At 53.7% G+C, this 16,583-nt stretch overlaps 2 protein-coding genes across 15 annotated transcripts in view; one reads left to right on the top strand and one right to left on the bottom strand.

Moving 5' to 3' along the window:
* The first annotated feature begins 1,351 nt into the window (after positions 1-1,351).
* Positions 1,352-7,250, top strand: LOC129683883 (aquaporin-12). Its single transcript, XM_055616876.1, has 3 exons — positions 1,352-2,023; positions 3,611-3,727; positions 6,933-7,250. The coding sequence occupies exons 1-3, from the start codon at positions 1,417-1,419 to the stop codon at positions 7,097-7,099; spliced, it is 891 nt and encodes a 296-aa protein (XP_055472851.1). The 5' UTR covers positions 1,352-1,416; the 3' UTR covers positions 7,100-7,250.
* A 3,117-nt stretch (positions 7,251-10,367) lies between these two features.
* The window catches only part of Kif1a (kinesin family member 1A), an 83,604-nt gene continuing 77,388 nt past the window's right edge, over positions 10,368-16,583 (bottom strand). For all 14 annotated transcript variants that reach the window (XM_055616935.1, XM_055616936.1, XM_055616938.1 and 11 more), the window contains 5 exons: positions 16,119-16,243; positions 15,349-15,501; positions 14,689-14,881; positions 13,847-13,965; positions 10,368-13,412 (listed from right to left, as the gene is read on the bottom strand). In XM_055616935.1, coding sequence (XP_055472910.1) covers positions 13,370-13,412; positions 13,847-13,965; positions 14,689-14,881; positions 15,349-15,501; positions 16,119-16,243 — 633 coding nt within the window. In that variant the 3' untranslated portion in view covers positions 10,368-13,369. The remainder of the gene's footprint in view (positions 13,413-13,846; positions 13,966-14,688; positions 14,882-15,348; positions 15,502-16,118; positions 16,244-16,583) is intronic.

Below are 16,583 nucleotides of genomic sequence, written 5' to 3'. Positions count from 1 at the left end.
AATAGTCCTTGGTTGGAGTATGAGTCTCTGGGAAGTTCCCTGTGTTCAAATTATCTTGTTCTGTTGCTCTGCTTGTGGAGTTCCCGTTCCCTCCAGCTCTTACTATTTCCCGGCAAGCTGGTTTTTAAATGTGTGTGATAATGCAAAGATGTTAGCAAATTGACAGGGGTGAGGCCTGAAGGCCTTAAACTACCTGGCTCCAGGAGCAAGTGTGGGGAACATTGTTCAGGCCTCAGTCTGATTTTTGGTCATAGCGTTTTCTGGAAGTACTCCTTCTGTGGCTGCGAACATGTTTTGTCTGAATCTATTTTACCTTTCTCTTAGGACAGGGAGAAAGCTCACAGCCCCTCATAAAAGACTTTGCTTAGCCTGTCCTGTGTCTGGAAGACACCCTAGCCACTCCTCTGAATACATCCTCATCCTCTTGTCCCATTAGTGTCTCTGGAATATGATCTTTGACATAGTCCCTCTCCCGAAAAAAAAAAAAAAAAAGCTCTCTCTGCTGTCCACAGTGCTAATTTGGCACTGTGTTCCCCTTTTTATGATAGGACCAGGCTACCAAATGCAAATAGAGCGCACCAGGCACTTGTAGCTCCAGCCAATGGTGTACACCTACCCTGGGAACCCCCACCCATTCCACAAGAACTATAGCCTCTGTTCACCCCTAACAAAGTTGAGCAGTCTTGCTGAAGCTGCCCCCAGAGGGCTTTATTTCTGTTCTCATCACAGGCCTGCCGGCCCCACCCCACCCAGCTCCCTGTTTCTGCTCCCTTTGTTCCGGGGATCCCGGTGGGCAGGGGACCCCACAGGATATGGCCAGGCAGAAAACCCAAAAGCACAGCAAAGTGGCCCACTTGTGTAGGCTTAGTGTCCTGCAGCCCAGAACTCCCTGTGAGGGCATTGGTTTTCTGTAGGTAGCGGGGGCAGGTACCTGGTCCATACAGCAGATCCATATTTGACAGCTACTTCTTGGCTAATTCCAGGAGTGTTCGTAGACCTAAGGGCCCTTTCCAGGAGGGGACACAGAACAGTTTCAAGAAGATGAGGGGTCAGCTGGGGCACAATGCCGACTTTGGGAAAAGGTGTTGTTGTGGTCCTGGTTTCAGGAGCCAGGGTGTAAGTCCTAGACCTCACGGTGTCTCTGAAGAAGGCGGCCTGTCTCCTGTGCCCCAGGCTGGTGGGAGAACAGAGCAGGGTACCTCAGCCCAGGGAGGACGCCAAGCAGGGTGGGTCCTCTGTGGGTGTCCTTGCAGCGCTCTGTGACCAGTGATGTCAGTGTACGGGTCACAGGTGTGGTGTTCCCAGTGGCTGAGCGTAATCTCTTCCAGCTCCTCTGTCCTTGGGCTGTGGAGGCAGCAGTTCTCCTGTGCGTCACCAGGTCCCTGCTCAGCACGACTCCTTTTAGAACCCAGACTGATGGCCAGTCTGAATGTGTCTCTCTCTTTCTTTATTGCCACCTGTGCCCTCTGTGAGGCAGCTAGGAGGGTGTCTAAAGCCCTGCTCCCAGGAGGCGCCTATGCCAGTCTTGCCCGGGAGGCAGTGGGCACAGCCCAGCTGGCAGCCTGCTGCCTAGAGATGCGAGTGTTGGTGGAACTTGGCCCCTGGGCAGGAGGCTTTGGGCCTGATCTGTTGCTGACCCTGATCTTTCTGCTCTTCCTGGTGCACGGGGTCACCTTTGATGGGGCCTCTGCCAACCCCACGGTGGCCTTGCAGGAGTTCCTCATGGCGGAGGCTTCGCTGCCCGGCACCCTGCTGAAAGTGGCTGCTCAGATGCTAGGTGCACAGGCTGCCTGTGCCCTGACCCAGCGCTGCTGGGCCTGGGAGCTCAGCAAGCTACACTTGCTGCAGAGCCTCATGGCTGCGCACTGCAGCTCAACCCTGCGCACATCCGTGTTGCAGGGCACACTGGTGGAGGGTGCCTGCACCTTCTTCTTCCACCTGAGCCTCCTCCACCTGCAGCACAGCCTTCTCGTCTACAGGGTGCCTGCCCTGGCCCTGCTGGTCACTGTCATGGCCTACACAGGTGAGACCTGCCCCCTCTCTGCTGGATCTGTCAGGACCCCAACACCTTCCTCAGTACCCTCCAGGGTTGGGGGAGGTGGTCTGCTGGCCAATGGGTGCCCTTAAGTCCTTGGAGACTGGGGTAGCTGCTTCTTGGGCTCCTCACAGAAGGATAGGGGCTTGGAAAGATAGACGTGGGGTTGTGTGTGTGTGAGCCCTGTGCCTTATATCTCTCCCCATTTCCCAGTGGCAATGTTTATTCTATCTGGCGCAGTTGGCACAGCTGGGCACTTCAAGGCTTGCTTGGTCCCAGCTGTGCTTTGGAAACCCCTTGAGCCCTCCAACATCCCATAAAAGGTGAAAACTGTTATGAGTTCTTTCTCTCTGAGTCCTCCCACCCCCTTCACTCAGTCCTGAGACAGCAGCAGCCCCTCATGCCTGTGATCTCTGCCCTGGACAGGCTGGCATCCTGACTTAGCTGCTTTGGTCCCTCATGCTCTTTTAAGGCCTAGCTCAGGCAGACTCAAGGCCCATGCTCTGGTCTTGTTTCCCAGGTCTCATTGATCAGCCCAGGGATCCGTCTTGAGGGGGGCATCCCTATATGGGATCCCAGGATGGGGAGCACCGTAGGCTAGTGACCAGCTGTTCCTCATACCCTCAAGCTTTGTGGATGGTGTGTCAAGCCAGAGCCGAGGTTTCTCAAGACTTACCCCAGAAGGCCTAAAGCCCAGGAAGCAGGAACATCGCAAGTCAATGCTGAGCCACTCTGTGACCCGTTCTTGCAAGACCATATGAAGGACCTCCAACACCCTGACGAGATGGGATTAATAGAGGCCAGATATACAGAGAACACAGGAGGGTGATGATTTCCAGCAGACTCAACAGGAGCAGCTATACCCTACCCTATGGGCCAGGGTTCCCAACTCCCACAGCAGAGCCACCTGTGTCCCTGCACCCAGGCCTAGGTCCACACAGCACTTGATTTCCTGAGGCCCAGGCTCTGCTCTGCCTGCCCAGTGCCATTGCCCAGCTTCGTGGCACGGCCTGAAAGATAGCTGGCTCCTCATGCCCATGGGCTCACCACGCCCATCTGTGAGTGACTGCAAGTGACATCTCTGTCACTGTTACTGTTTTTATCTCACCCTCCCATCTCAGTCTTGCCCCTCCCCCAGCCCCCTCTCTCAGTCTTCTTTCCTTGTCTCCCCTCTCTGGCTCTGGCTCTCCTTTCTCTGTGCCTCTATTTCTCCTCCCCTCCCCATATCCTTTGCTGTTTCTCCCCATATCTCCTTGGGACACCTCCCAGAAGGTATAGTCAGAGCAGAGGAATGCTGATGCAGGAGTCTCGTGCGGTGTGGGGTGGTGGCCGACATCTCTGGTGAGGCCTTGGTCCGTGGTCCCAGCTCTTCTGTGACTTTTGGCCTTGGCTGCACCAGCCTTGTCGTTTGTGCCTGTCAGCATACAACAGGGAGGACAGCTGTCCCCACACCCCTAGTGCCAAGATTGTAGTCCCAAGTCTAGCAGTGTGGTCTCACAGGCGGCTCTTTCCCTGGCCTGTCTAGGTCACGTCAGGCTGAGCTAGTCCATGATAATTTGGTGCTTTTGTCCACAGCTGGGCCCTACACATCCGCCTTCTTCAATCCCGCTCTGGCTGCCTCCATCACATTCCGCTGCTCTGGGAACACCTTGCTGGAGTATGCCCATGTGTACTTCCTGGGTCCTGTGGCAGGTGAGCAGTAGGGACAAGGCTGACCTGGGTAATGTCCTTGGCAGGGGCCAGACACAGACACACAGGGCTCTGCTGAATACAGCTTCACAATGCTCCTGGCTCCCCGGAGTCTTGGTTGGCGGGGTTGGGGCAACAAGAGTTTCAGTTCTGTTCTCTTAATCTCCACAATGTGGACAGTTGAGGGAAGTGACTAAGATGGGCGTCACAGATGTGGTTTGGACTGTCACAGAGGAGAGGGGAGAGGGGAGAGCATTAGGTGGAGAGTGGGGTATGGAGAATTGGATCCTTCGAAGGCTCTGTATAGAAAGAAGGAACAGGATGCAGCAGGTTCCCTTGTGTCTGGGGTTCCCTTCTTCCCAGTGCATCTTCACATACCCAGGTAAAGCTGTCTTTCTGAATGTTGGTACCATGGAGACTCTGGGACTTAGAGGCCATGCTTGGCTGATCCCATGCCCTTCAGGGCTGCAGAGCTGGGTGGTCAGGGCCTATAGCTCCTAGTGGGTCTACCCTATGACTCCTTGAAGCACAGAGGGGACCCCCTCCAGTCATCCAACTTTTGAAAAAGAAATAGCAGTAAAGTCCCTGGGCTGGAGTGACCCAGGGAAAGCCACCAGATGTCTCCAGCTCTAAGGATCTGGGCAATTCTGAGGTTCTGGCACCTTCAGCCTGGGTAGAGGCCACTCCTCTCTGGCACTGGGCCCAGGCACTAGATTTCCCCACACTGACTGATACTTTACCAGATGACGGAGGTTCACGGGAACCTGGGGTGGAAGCTTTCCACTCCTCCCAGGTCCACGATTGGCAGGGCTCCGGGCAGAGCTGCAACCCAGGGGAATGGAAATAGAAGCCTCAGCTCTCCCCACGGACACAAGCTCGAAGTGGTGATGACTGTGACAGTCTCACTGTCTGTAACCAGCTGCATTTAGTATTACAGGAAAGATGAGCCCCTCTCTCCGCCCCACGGGTCCTCCCCACAGGTCCTCCCCACGGGTCCTCCCCACATGGACCACTCCTCTGTGGACTGCTTCCTGTTTATCCCCTTGTCCCCAAATTCAGACTGCAGGGCTCCTCCATGATGGTTTAGCTTTAGTTAATTGGTGTGTAGGCGTGTGTGTGTGTGTGTGTGTGTGTGTGTGTGTGTGTACCTGTGTCCATACATGTGAGCACACATGTGGGTGAGCATGCATGTGGAAGCCAGAGGTCAACCTTGAATATCATTCCTCAAGCACTATTCATCGCTTGTTTGTTTGTTTGTTTTGAGAGAGAGCTCTCTGACTAGGCCAGGCTATCTGGCCAGCAAGCCTCTGGGATCCTCTCATCTCTTCCTCCCCGGTGCTGGCGTTACATTTATGTGCCTTGTGTCTTGATTTATGGGGAGAGGAGTAGCTGGAAGACAGCCCTAGCTGTCCTGGAATTCTTTAGATAGATGAGGCTGGCCTCAAACTCATAGAGTCCTGCCTGCCTCTGTCTCCTGAGTGCTGGGATTAGAGGCGTGTGTCACCACTGCCTGGTTTGTCTGGCTTTTTACGCATAGGTGCTAGAGCTAGACCTCAGGCCCCCGAACTTGTAAGATAAGCACTTTATGGGCTGAGCCGTCTCTTTCACCCTGTTCCAACTTCCTTGGCATAGCTCTGGGTAGGCTACCTCCATGCCCACTCCTCATGATGTAGGATTTACTTTTGACCTGGTTAGCCTGGCCTAGGACTTGTGACCCTCCTGCTGCTGTGACAGGATGACAGGCACATGCCACCATGCCAGGCTCCAGTAATAATCTTCATCTAGAAGTCACCAACACAAAAACAAAAGTTCACAGAGTTTCATTAGAAATCAACACTGAGGAGCTGGAGAGCTGGCTCTGTGTTGTAAAATGCTTTTGTCGCAAGTATGTGAGGAACCAAGATCAAATCACCAGAATCTACATGTGACTGGGCTTAGAAGCATGCGTGTGAGTGCACACACACACACACACACACACACACACACACTGAGAGAGAGAGAGAGAGAGAGAGAGAGAGAGAGAGAGGGAGGGAGGGAGGGAATAACCATTACAAATGAGGCTGCAGTGAGCCTGCGTCCCCTACTGGGGAAGATCAGAAAGTCACTGTATGTTGGTCCTGCTTCTTAGGAGCCTCCTGAGCAGACTCTCTCTGTCTCTGGACCCAGAATAGCAAGCACCAGGGGACCACCAAGGCCAGCAGTGGAATGGGGCCAAGGCAGTTCATGGCCCCAGAAGCCTTTCTCTGGAGCAAAGTGGCTGCTGATGGGAACAGGAGCAGGTCACATGGGTAGAACCAAGGGAGTTCCTAATGGGGAACCCTACACCACGTGCTCAAACCTTAAACTGAAAAGTCAGCTCTCTCCTCCTTCGATGGCTGCCCAATCTCTCCAAATACTTGGATGCCAGAAGGTGATTAGAATATCGGAGAAAACAGGGAGACTGAACCAGCCCCACACTCCCTAGTCCTTCCCAACCCAGGTCTAACCCTGCTCTTCTCCCGTGTTTTAATTAGGGTTTCTATTGCTGTGATGAAACACCATGACCAAAGCAACTTGGGAAAGAAAGGGTTTACTTGGCTTACCCTTCCATATTGAAGGAAGTCAGGAACTCAAGCAGGGCAGGAATCTGGAGGCAGGAGCTGATGCAGAGGCCATGGAGTTTGCTGCCTCCTGGCTTGCTCCCCATGGCTTACTTAGCCTGCTTTCTAATAGAACCCAGGGATGGCACCATCACAATGGGCTGTGCCCCACACCCCACCCTCCATTAATCACTAATTAAGAAAATGCCTTCCTGCCAGGTCTTATGGAGGCATCTTAATTGAGGTCCCCTCCTCTCGGCAGCTTTACCTTGGGTCAGGTTGACATAAAACTATGCAGCACACACACCCAACCTCCCCTCACTGAAAACAGCCTTGCCCACAATGCCATGCTCAGAGGCAGCCTGGAAGAGAGACTGCAGTATAGAACTGGAAAATGGCGTGGGACATTTCTGTGGTGCAGAATGTCTCTTGGGTACCCAGAGCATAATCTAGAAACATACCAACCTCCCATAGGTGCTCTCTGGACTCTAGGTAGCTCGTTCTCAGCCCTAAGGGTTGGGACTAGGGAAGGGGTGTGGCCAGAAAGAGGCAGACCGGAGCTTTGCAGGGAGGGCCTGGGCAACAGCTTATGTTCAGGCCGCTCTACAGTCTGACCCCATCTCTTACAGGGATGCTCCTGGCCATCCTACTCCATCAGGGCCACCTTCCTCGCCTTTTCCAGAGAAATCTGTTCTACCGGCAGAAAAACAAATACCGAACTCCTAGAGGAAAGCTGTCCCCAGGTCCTGTGGCCACCAAGACACCCACAAAGGGAGGTAGTGGCAAAGGGCAGTAGCCTGTGGGTCCAGGGCAGTAGCTGTGGGTATCAGGGCAGTAGCTGTTGGGGTCCAGCTGAGCTGCCTTGCTCACTGAGGGTTTAGTCACCTCCTGAGACTTCTGGTCTCCCCACCATGAAATCATTTGCCAATAAACCATTGCTAAAGACCCGCCTGTCTCCCTGTCCTGAAGGAAGCTTCTGAAAGTTCAGGTGAGGATGAGCCCTTTTCACCTGCTACACCTTCTTTCCTGACTCATGTTCACAGAGTGATACCAAAAAGTAAGACTACAAAGACTGGCAAAAAGCCCAGGGTGAGATAGCCTGGGCCTGGATCCCTGGTGCATGTCGGGGAGCCCACAGTCAAGCCTAAGACTTTCTGGGGACCCCAAGGATAGCAGTGGGACCTACAGTGGAGACTTCAGCCAATGTTTCAGGGGTTTGGGTCAGACACAAGGTACCCAGCACTGCTATTTATCCAGTTTCCTTCCCTTAGAGCAATAGCTAATTATAGCACAAAGCTAGGCCAAACCTTATCCTAAGAGTCCCTGGGCCAGATGTGGTGGAGGTAGGACTAGAAGTCAAAGCAAGGAGACAGTCTGGGTTTCCTGGACACTGGTGAGTCCATATCAGGGAGAAAGAAGATCCTTATAGGCCCTTCCAGGCCTGTCCTTTCACCTTCTCTTAAGGCCTCTCTGCCTACCCACCCTGGCAGAGGTGCCTGTCTGAAACCCCTAGCCTACTTCCCTGCATTGGTATGACAATCTGGGACTGGGTGACAAGACCCCCAGTTCCCTGGTGGAAGGGCTGGAGAGCCATCTCTGTATGGACTTTGGCTTTGGGGTGGTGAGAACATAGAGGTGGTGATGTGGGCAGTGTGCCCACAGTGGATGGTAATAAGGGCTGTGTGCCACCAGCATCCTGCAGGGCTTGATAGGTGCATCAGGGCTGGGGTTGGTGTCACCAGAAGCAGCGGGGGCCATCTGGGGAGCTCCCATGGTCCCACACTGGACCCAGGAGTGCTGGTAGCCTGGGCTCCTCATGGCCAGCACAGGTGGCTAGGACAGGAATCCTGCTAGGGTCACAGTCCTATTACACGATGCAGCAGAACTTGGGCCAGATGTGTAGAGTGGGGCAGAAAAACATTGATGTGTAAGGCGGCTGTCCAGGGTGATGGCGAGAGAGGATGTGAGAGCCGTGTGTGTCTGTGCTGTGGTGGTGATGGCACAGCTTGGAGCCATGCTAGAAGCTGTGTGAGTGCCGTGTGCGTGCTTGCACACGTGCATACACGCACACACATGGGGTATCCACACACAATTCTTAGTGGGACGTATTCCCAGAGCATGCACCTAGTCTTCAGCACGTGAGCATTTGCTGCGCCATTGTTTCCAATACTGTTGAAAATTGATAATTTTCACTATGGTGTGTCTTTGAAGTGAAGTGTTGAGAAGACTCTAAGATGCTACAGATTAAGATTTGTTGACAAAATAAAATGCATTATTTTTTTGTGGAAAATGTATCCATTTCTAGGGGGGAAAAAAGCACACTTGTTTGGCAGAGTAATTTCACTTGTCCCCCCTGCCTCTTACTTCTGAAAATCTGTCTGGAAGAGTCAGACACGCACTGCTTTGCTCAATATGGCAGAGGAGGTGGGTAAGGGATGCAGGGCAGAGGCAGCCTGGGGGAATCCACGCTGGACAGAGCCGCGTGGCCATGGGCAATCTCCTCAGGACGCACACCTGCTGTCTATGAGGGTCGTCCAACCCCACCAACCTCCCGCAGATCTGTGAAATCAGGACGCTGGGGTCTGAGCTTGGGATGCAGGCCGCTGGGTGCTCTCTCTCAGTGGGAGGGAACAGGCTGCAGGCTCTCTCCCTTCAGGTGCTGAGATGGAGCTTCAACATCTGATGCACCAGGAGGAGGGACACAGCCTCTCTACTGTGTTTGCTGGTTTTTCTTTTGTTTTGTTTTGCATTTTTTCATGAATCTGTCTATTCCTTCAAACTTTTGGAAATTGCCCTACAACAAATTTGCATTATTGCTTACTTTTTTTAACATGAGAAGGGAGACCTGATCCAAATCAGGAATCTGACCCTGGTGGAGTCAAAACTGCTTCCTTGTAGCTTGGGATGAGGAAGCGAGTTCACATGTCCCGGAGGACTTAGCCTAAGGCTGGATATGCATCAGGGGCCTGGCTGGCCTATCTATGGGAACACCTGCTACTCTTGATGTTCGGTGTCCTCAACGCTGGCCCTGCTCAACATGAAGAGACCACGTCACAATATGACTTCCTAGCTCTTGAGTGCCACAGGGCCATGTTGTATCTCTGGGAGTCTGGACGGGAGGAATCCAACAAGATATCCTCATCACATTGGGACACCCACAGGCTGGCCAGGCCAAATGAGCTCAGGGCTAGAAGATAATACAGTGATCTAGCCACAGCTCAGAAGCGGCAGCAAGGCCAGATCCTGCTTTCTGATGCCTTCATAGTCTCCGCCAACCAAACCTATCAGGCTTGAGACCCAACATTCCCACAGCAGTATGAGAGACCGACGCAGTCCCACCTGCATCTGCAGCCCGAGGGTGGCACCTCAGGAGATGACAGAACATATATATATATATATATATATATATATATAAAGAAGCCACTTGGGAGAAATCCAGATTCCTATAGGATCAGCACTTCTTGAAATCAAAATATGCTCGTTTTATTTCTGTCCAGAAACGGTGCACCTCTGTAGTAGCCAATCGCCTAAAAATGCAGGGAAAAGCGATGTCCACCAGAGTGAAGCTCTTGACTTGCTGATATACTTTGGATTGCATATTCATTTTCTGGAAGCCTGAGACTCATGAATTACCAGTGCAATACCAACCCCAAACTCCCAGCCCATCAAAAGATAAGGGCCTTGTGAGTGAGAGCCTCATGTCAGTAACTCAGGGAAAGCTCTGAGGCCCTGAAACCTCCACACACCTGTGGGCCAGAAGTTCCAAGGGACCACCACCCAAAGGGCTGCTTGGAGGAACAGCAAGCCTGCCTAGAGGCTGGTACACACACAGGTGTGGATTCCTGGACTAGGTTCAGTCAGTGCTGAGGGAAGCAGGTGGGCTCAAAGCTAACATCCTCTTATACCTCTCACCCCTCAAAGCTCTCTCACCATCTGCCTTTGGACCCCCAAGAAGCCACTTTCCCCCTTCCTCACCACCGAGGAGCCGGTACCATCTCTGGTTGAATAAAGGTACTTGTGAACATTTTTCAGCTGCAGCCAACAGAGACATAGAAGCAAATGGGTGTGTGTCGCATGAGAGCCACGTTTATTTCTTAATTGGACAGAGCCCTAAGTGCACACAAACAGTACAAGAGCCTACAGCTAACACTCAGATGTAAACAGCAGGATACTAGTCATTACGTCAGGTGGTTATGACATGGGGACCAGGGGGTGCCCACAGCAATCACATATGTACAAGTTAGGGACACAGCCTCTGAGTTGCAGGGGCCCCTCAGTATAGACAAACTACAGGAGGTCCAGGCTCAAGGAGAGACTCAGGTCAGCCACAACATCTTTCCATCCTGGAGGACTGCATGGCTCCAGCCCCAGGGGTAAAGGAATGTGTCTTTTGAGGTCCCCATGCTGGGTGGAGCAAAGGACCAACACTTAGCCTTGCTCACATCTGTTACATCAGCCACAGTCAGTAATCCCAAGATATCCAGGGGTCCCCAGGGCCCAGGGTAGATGAGGAGGGTCACTTAATACAGCTGTCATTTGTGTGTGCTGACTAAGATGTCAGCACGACGGCTTGGAGTGGAAGGCCTTAGGCGAGCTCTCCGGGTACTAGCAGCGTCCCACAGGAACCTAGCACAGTACTAGGACAGCCCACCCTCTCCAGGAAAGATGACTATCCCAAACTAAGTTGACGTCACAGCCTGGGCGGCATCAAGTACCAAAACCAAACTGTCTGTGGAGGTGGTTTTCTGGATCCACCTCACTCTCTGCACTTAGTAGGAAGCAGGCCTCAGCTAGGAAGACTTGCTTCTGCCTGAGGACGTGAACCCAGCCCCAGTCCCCATCTCATCCCCGATGTCACAGCTGTTGGAGGAATGACTTTCAGATGACATGATATGCAGATAATCTTGGGCAAGGAGGACATCAGAAATTCCTGATGGATTTCTTGGTCCATTAGCTCTGATTACTAGGTTCTGGCTCAGGACCTCCCACAACAGCTGAGAGCCCATCTTGGTTCCCAGACAATGCCAGGACAGCACTGGGCCAGTCTGGAATGGCCGCTGAATGGTGCGTATGGGGGCACTAGAGCTCCTAACCTTTCTACACCCCGACCCAGGCACAGGTGCTCTGTAGGTTGGCTGGCCTCAGACACCCACATGCTGGGTGGAGCTGGACTCTTCCAAGGCCTTAGCTTCAGGCTGGCTGACCTGAGTGAGCGTGGCAGGCCTGACCACCTCTCTGCCTGCTGGGGGCTGTGTGGCCCTTGGGAACCAAGATATTTAAGCAACTTGCTCCTTCCTTCCTTTGAGTAGGTCATGAAAGCCCAAGTGAGCTTGCTGAGAACACCCTTCTCTCCACCCTGGACCTCAGCCTCCTGCCTCTCAGGTCCACCCGGTACAGCACAGGGCACCTGCTTTCCGGTTAGTGTTTAATCTTGGTCTGAGGTGGTCACCTTGATCTGGATTCTTGGAAGTAAGTCTTACCCTACACATCATAGGTAAAGTTTTCTGAGACCCTATGCTAAGGACTATTACCTTAGGTTCTGGGGATAAGGGTTGCCAGGCATGATGGTAATTACCCATATGGCACCTGACCCCAGTGATGAGCGGATTCTCAATTTCAGGTGGGCCCACACTGGCTGGCAGGTGCACACACTACTGCCAGCATGAGCCCTGCCACCACCCTGAATCTTGATGCCTGGATGAAGGTCAGGGCCCTGGATAACTGTGCTAAGGAACCTTGAAACGAGAGGCTTCTCTTAGACTTTTTCAGTCATTAGAGATGCTGTGAACATTGGCTTTAAGAGTGTCCTTGTCATGTCAGGGCCATGTGGAGATGGCCAGAGATGATAGGGATCCAGCAGCTTATCTAGAGTGGGGAGGGGCTGGCCAAGTGTGTGTGGGGGGGGGAGAAGCCTGGAATACTTGGATGCTGAGTGTAACTGCTCCTGATGAGCCCTGGGGACTTGAGGTTTGGTTTCCGGCTTTCCAAATGGGTCTATCGTATGGAAATCCCCCCAGGTGCAGAAGGGAAGAGTCCCTTTGCCAAGACCAGCACGAGGTCAACCTCATGTGCCTGACATGGACACACATCACTCACTGAGTTCTCTTGCTGAGACTTACAGGAGCGCTACACTCGAGGCAGATTGTAAGGAATCACTGATCACAGAGCCTTCCCAGAGCTACATATTCACTCCTCTTCTCCCTGATCCCCAAGGCTATAGTCAGAGACCTGATCCTGAACACCCACAGCCTCTGCCACCCTCAGCCCTGTGTATATCCAGCTCAGCCGGAGCCAGTCTGCACTGCCTAGCAGGGGCTGACCTGCCGCATACCTCACCCGACCCTCCTCACTCCTGGAGGAAGCTGCCCGCACCACCCTCAGTGCTCCCCCTTGGGGACCGTTCCCTCAGAAGCAGTGCACACCACCTTCTGAGTTGCCAAAGTCTCAGGATTTCCAGACCCCCTCACACACATACCCTGCTAGGTGGAGCTCAGACAATACTGGCCAGGGTGGAGCTTCCCTGTGCCAGCCATGAGGAGCTGTGGCTTGCTCACACCCCTAATCCACACACTGCCCCTAGCAGGCTGGAGACATATGTGGGAACCAACAGGGCCAGGCTGAGGGGAGGGGAAGGGCATTTGGGGGGGGGGGAAGGCTCCACATGAACCTTACAGCCCTATCTGGAGGCATTAGAAATAAATACTTATAAACAGAACACAGTCTTATAGTTAATGTCTCAGAGGACTGTTTCAACACCACTAACTAATGTATATTAATTATAAGTCTGTCTATGCTTAAAAAAATATTAGAACAGCGGCAATACCCTGGGTCCTGTGCCCTCTGACCTTCCTGGCATTCCAAACTTCTCATCAGAGCAATTTTGGAAGAAACAACAATGCGTACAACCTCTGGGGGCACAATTTGTCGTGTGGTATAGGCCTCCGTTGCTGGGCCCAGCACAGGTGTCCCCTGGTGGGGGAAGGGCTGAGTGGCAGATGACAGGACAGATGGTAAGGACAGGGGGAGTGGTCTGGGCCACTGGATGTCCGTCAGGAAGGCTTTCCGCTCAGACCCGCATCTGCGCAGATCTCCTTCGGGAGAGCTTGGACCTGCAAGGGCGTGGGGAGCGGATAGAGCGAGAGAAGCTATGGTCAGAGCCAGGAGTTGACCCCCAAAGCCCTCTGGGAGCCAGAGGCAGCTCAACAGACCTCCACACCACACCATGCCTCATGTCTTCTTTGGTCCCCTTATAAAGACTTGACATCTGATACATCAGTGCTTTGGGGAGGCCCTTAGCCCTCCTCATGGCCCTTCATCAAGTCTGTGACACGGAAGGGGTGGGCCCAGGTTCATCTATGAGAGCTGCATACAGAAAGTCTTCCAGCTGACTTATTGCGTGAGCAGCAACGACACAGAAACAGGTACTAGCGTACTCAAGAACGCCCCAGCCCCGAGAGCAGGAAGCCCCGTGTGCCCCAGCCCTCCCTCTGGAGGGTTGGACATCTGCCAGGTCTCCATGTGGTGCTCCCTGCCCAGCCCATACCGAATGGTTCCAGCCAGGAGCGGGTTGAAGGCATACAGCCAGTCATGCATGTCCTTGTCACTGTTGGCCTGCAGCAGGATGCCTCGGTGCTCAGTGCATACAGCGAACGTGTTGGGTGTCTGCAATGGGAAGCTGCTGGTGAGAAGCTTCTGCAGAGACATGGCCGCCGCCACTCTTAAGAGTGGGCAGGCAGGAGAGAAAGGCAAACAGACACAAAACAGCACCCTGGGGGCGCAGGGGGAGGCAAACTTCTCTGTAAAACTGCTCCCCCTGCCCTGACCACACTGGGATGTGGCTCCGTTCTGGAACTTGTTCCAGTCCTGTGTTCATGCTGCTCTGTTTCCCCAGGGAGTGAATGAGCCTGACCTTTGTGGGCCACATTCCTGTCTGGCACCCTGGATGAAGTGCCCCACTCATCTGTGCCCTCAGCACTGGGTGTGTATAGCAACTGGGTTCATGTGGCTCTCTCTCAGCACGGGGAATAAAATACCCGTGGGCACTGCAGCCTCCTTCCTCCGGGCCTGCAGAGCCTTCCCTCCAACCAGCTGCACTCCACACATCTAGGGCACTGTTCATTTGTGGAGGGTCATGAGTCAATGCCTTGGACAGGAGAGCTTGTTGGGGCTATGAAGTTCGGCCTGGCCGACCAGGGCCCTTGGGAAGCCCAGGACGGAACCTAGCTGTTGGCAACTGCATGGACAAATGGAAATTATTGTCATCACCAATAGCTGCTGCTAGGAGCCTTGCTGAGGCTGGGACAAGGACAGGTCAGAGGCCACAGGCTAACAGGCAGCACCTCCCCCCGGGGGACTCAGTACATCTGAATTGGGCCCTGGCTGCACCTTGAGCATCGCCTGCTGGTCCTCGCTGTACTCCACCTGGGCAGTGGAGAGGTTGAGCACAAATCTCTCCACGGTGTCCTTGTCACTGTTGTACATGTAGGCATAGGGACGCCTCACTACCACGAAGCGCTTGGCCCAGCCAGCTGTGTGTGGCTCCAGGAAGTGCAAGTACCCCTTCTTGGAGACGATTGGGCTGTGAGACAGAAACACACTTGCTGACTGAGCAACCCTAGGCAGTCAGTTGGGGTTGGAGAGCCAACACCCGGGGGTGGGGCGGGGGGCTCATACTCTGCTATCCTGCACTAGGTCCTCTGGAAGGAAGACCAGGTATGGCTGACAGATCTTGCCTTGGGATGTCCAAGAACAGAACTGCCAACTTGTATCTGGATAACTTCCCGGCTTTCAGTGGGAGAATTTGGGGGAAAAGGAAGCTAAATTCCCAGAGAAGCCACCCAGTATCCAGTGTCTACTAGGTCCCCATTTCTGCCCCATTCACCTGCCCTCTATTATCCATTACCTGCTTTGCGCCTGAGAGCCATAGGAGCCTGCCTGCCTCGTACATAGGTGAGGGCCCCCCTGGCACCAAACTCTGCCCTGCACATAGATCAGGGCTGGGTACCCGTTGCAGAAGCTTCTGATTCAGGCAAAGATCTTACCCACCTGACTCGGATCTCTTGGATGTCGGGGACCAGAAGGCGCTGGGGCTCCTTGTCCGCCTCTGTTGCCCGAGCAGGAGAGGGTGTTTTCTTGGAGTCAAGTTCTGGCAGGAGCTCTGGCTCTGGGCTAGCAGGCCGGGAGCAAGGCTGGGGGGTCCTGGAAAATAGAAGGTGACATTGCCTTCTGCCAGGGTTCTTCAAGGGACTGGTGTTCCCAGGAACGTCCTCCTCAGTGCTCAGGGGTTGTCTGCTATTTCCGCGAGAAGAGTTTCCAGGTCTCACGGAGTCCACCTGGCTCCCAGGCGGTGGACTCAGTGAGAAGGCTCTGCAGTGGTTTACGGCCCGGCCAGGGCAGGCTCTGTGTTGCCGGGGAGACATCATTCCCCCCCACCCCAGATGTTCTCCAGTCTCTGTCCTGCATAAGAGCCAACACAGCTTCCCCTCCTTTCTAAAATTACCAGTGGTGTTTCACTGAGTATTTTATGAGCCCTGTCCCTGAAAAGGGGGTGTTTCAGTTCTCATGTTTTTAATAACATACCTTTCATTTGTGCTAGCTAGGAGATAGAGGGCACAGTGGGGCTGTGTGAGCTAGGTGGACACAGGGACTCCAAGAAGGCCAACACATTCTTCTGCCATGCCCTTCCTTTCCTAAGGCCCTTGCAGGGAGGGCCCAGAGCCCCCTGAACCCACTTTCTCCTCTCCTGAATCCTGGAATCTATTACCAATTGGCTTAAGGTGCTAGAAACTTCCCCTCGTGCTACAGGGCTTGCTCACCTCACGTCAGTGGCACCATAGCGTCCTTCGATCAGAGAGGGGCACGTGGAGGAGGGAGTGAGTGTAGCTGCACCCAGAGGGGACATGGATGGGTCCCGCATCAGAGTGACAGACATCTCAGACAGCTGCAGAAGACAGAAAGTCTCTCTCAGGCGGGTCTCTGGGCCACAAGGAGGAGGAGGCTGGCCTGCGCGTTACTTTCTGTTTATTGCATCCTCACTCCCACTTTTTCTTCCAGCTCAAGGTGTTCCTTGGTTTTACACCCCTGGCCTTCTCCTAACTCCTACACAGCCCTGACTATTCCTCCCAGGGCTTCAGACTGCCCTGACCCAGGGTCCCCCTTCATAGGCTATAGGGGGTCAGGCCTGTGCTTCTGGAGTGAGTAGGAGCCTACAGGACAAGGGTCCCAAGACAAAAAGATAAGGTCAAGAGGATAGGAAGAGAGCAGGAGACAGGGCCTGGGTA

This window comes from Psammomys obesus, unplaced genomic scaffold (genome assembly GCF_907164565.1).
Source record: "Psammomys obesus unplaced genomic scaffold, mPsaObe1.curated_primary_1811, whole genome shotgun sequence".
Taxonomy (NCBI): domain Eukaryota; kingdom Metazoa; phylum Chordata; class Mammalia; order Rodentia; family Muridae; genus Psammomys; species Psammomys obesus.
Note: the sequence above shows the minus strand (reverse complement) of the source record. Positions and strands in the feature narration are given on the sequence as shown.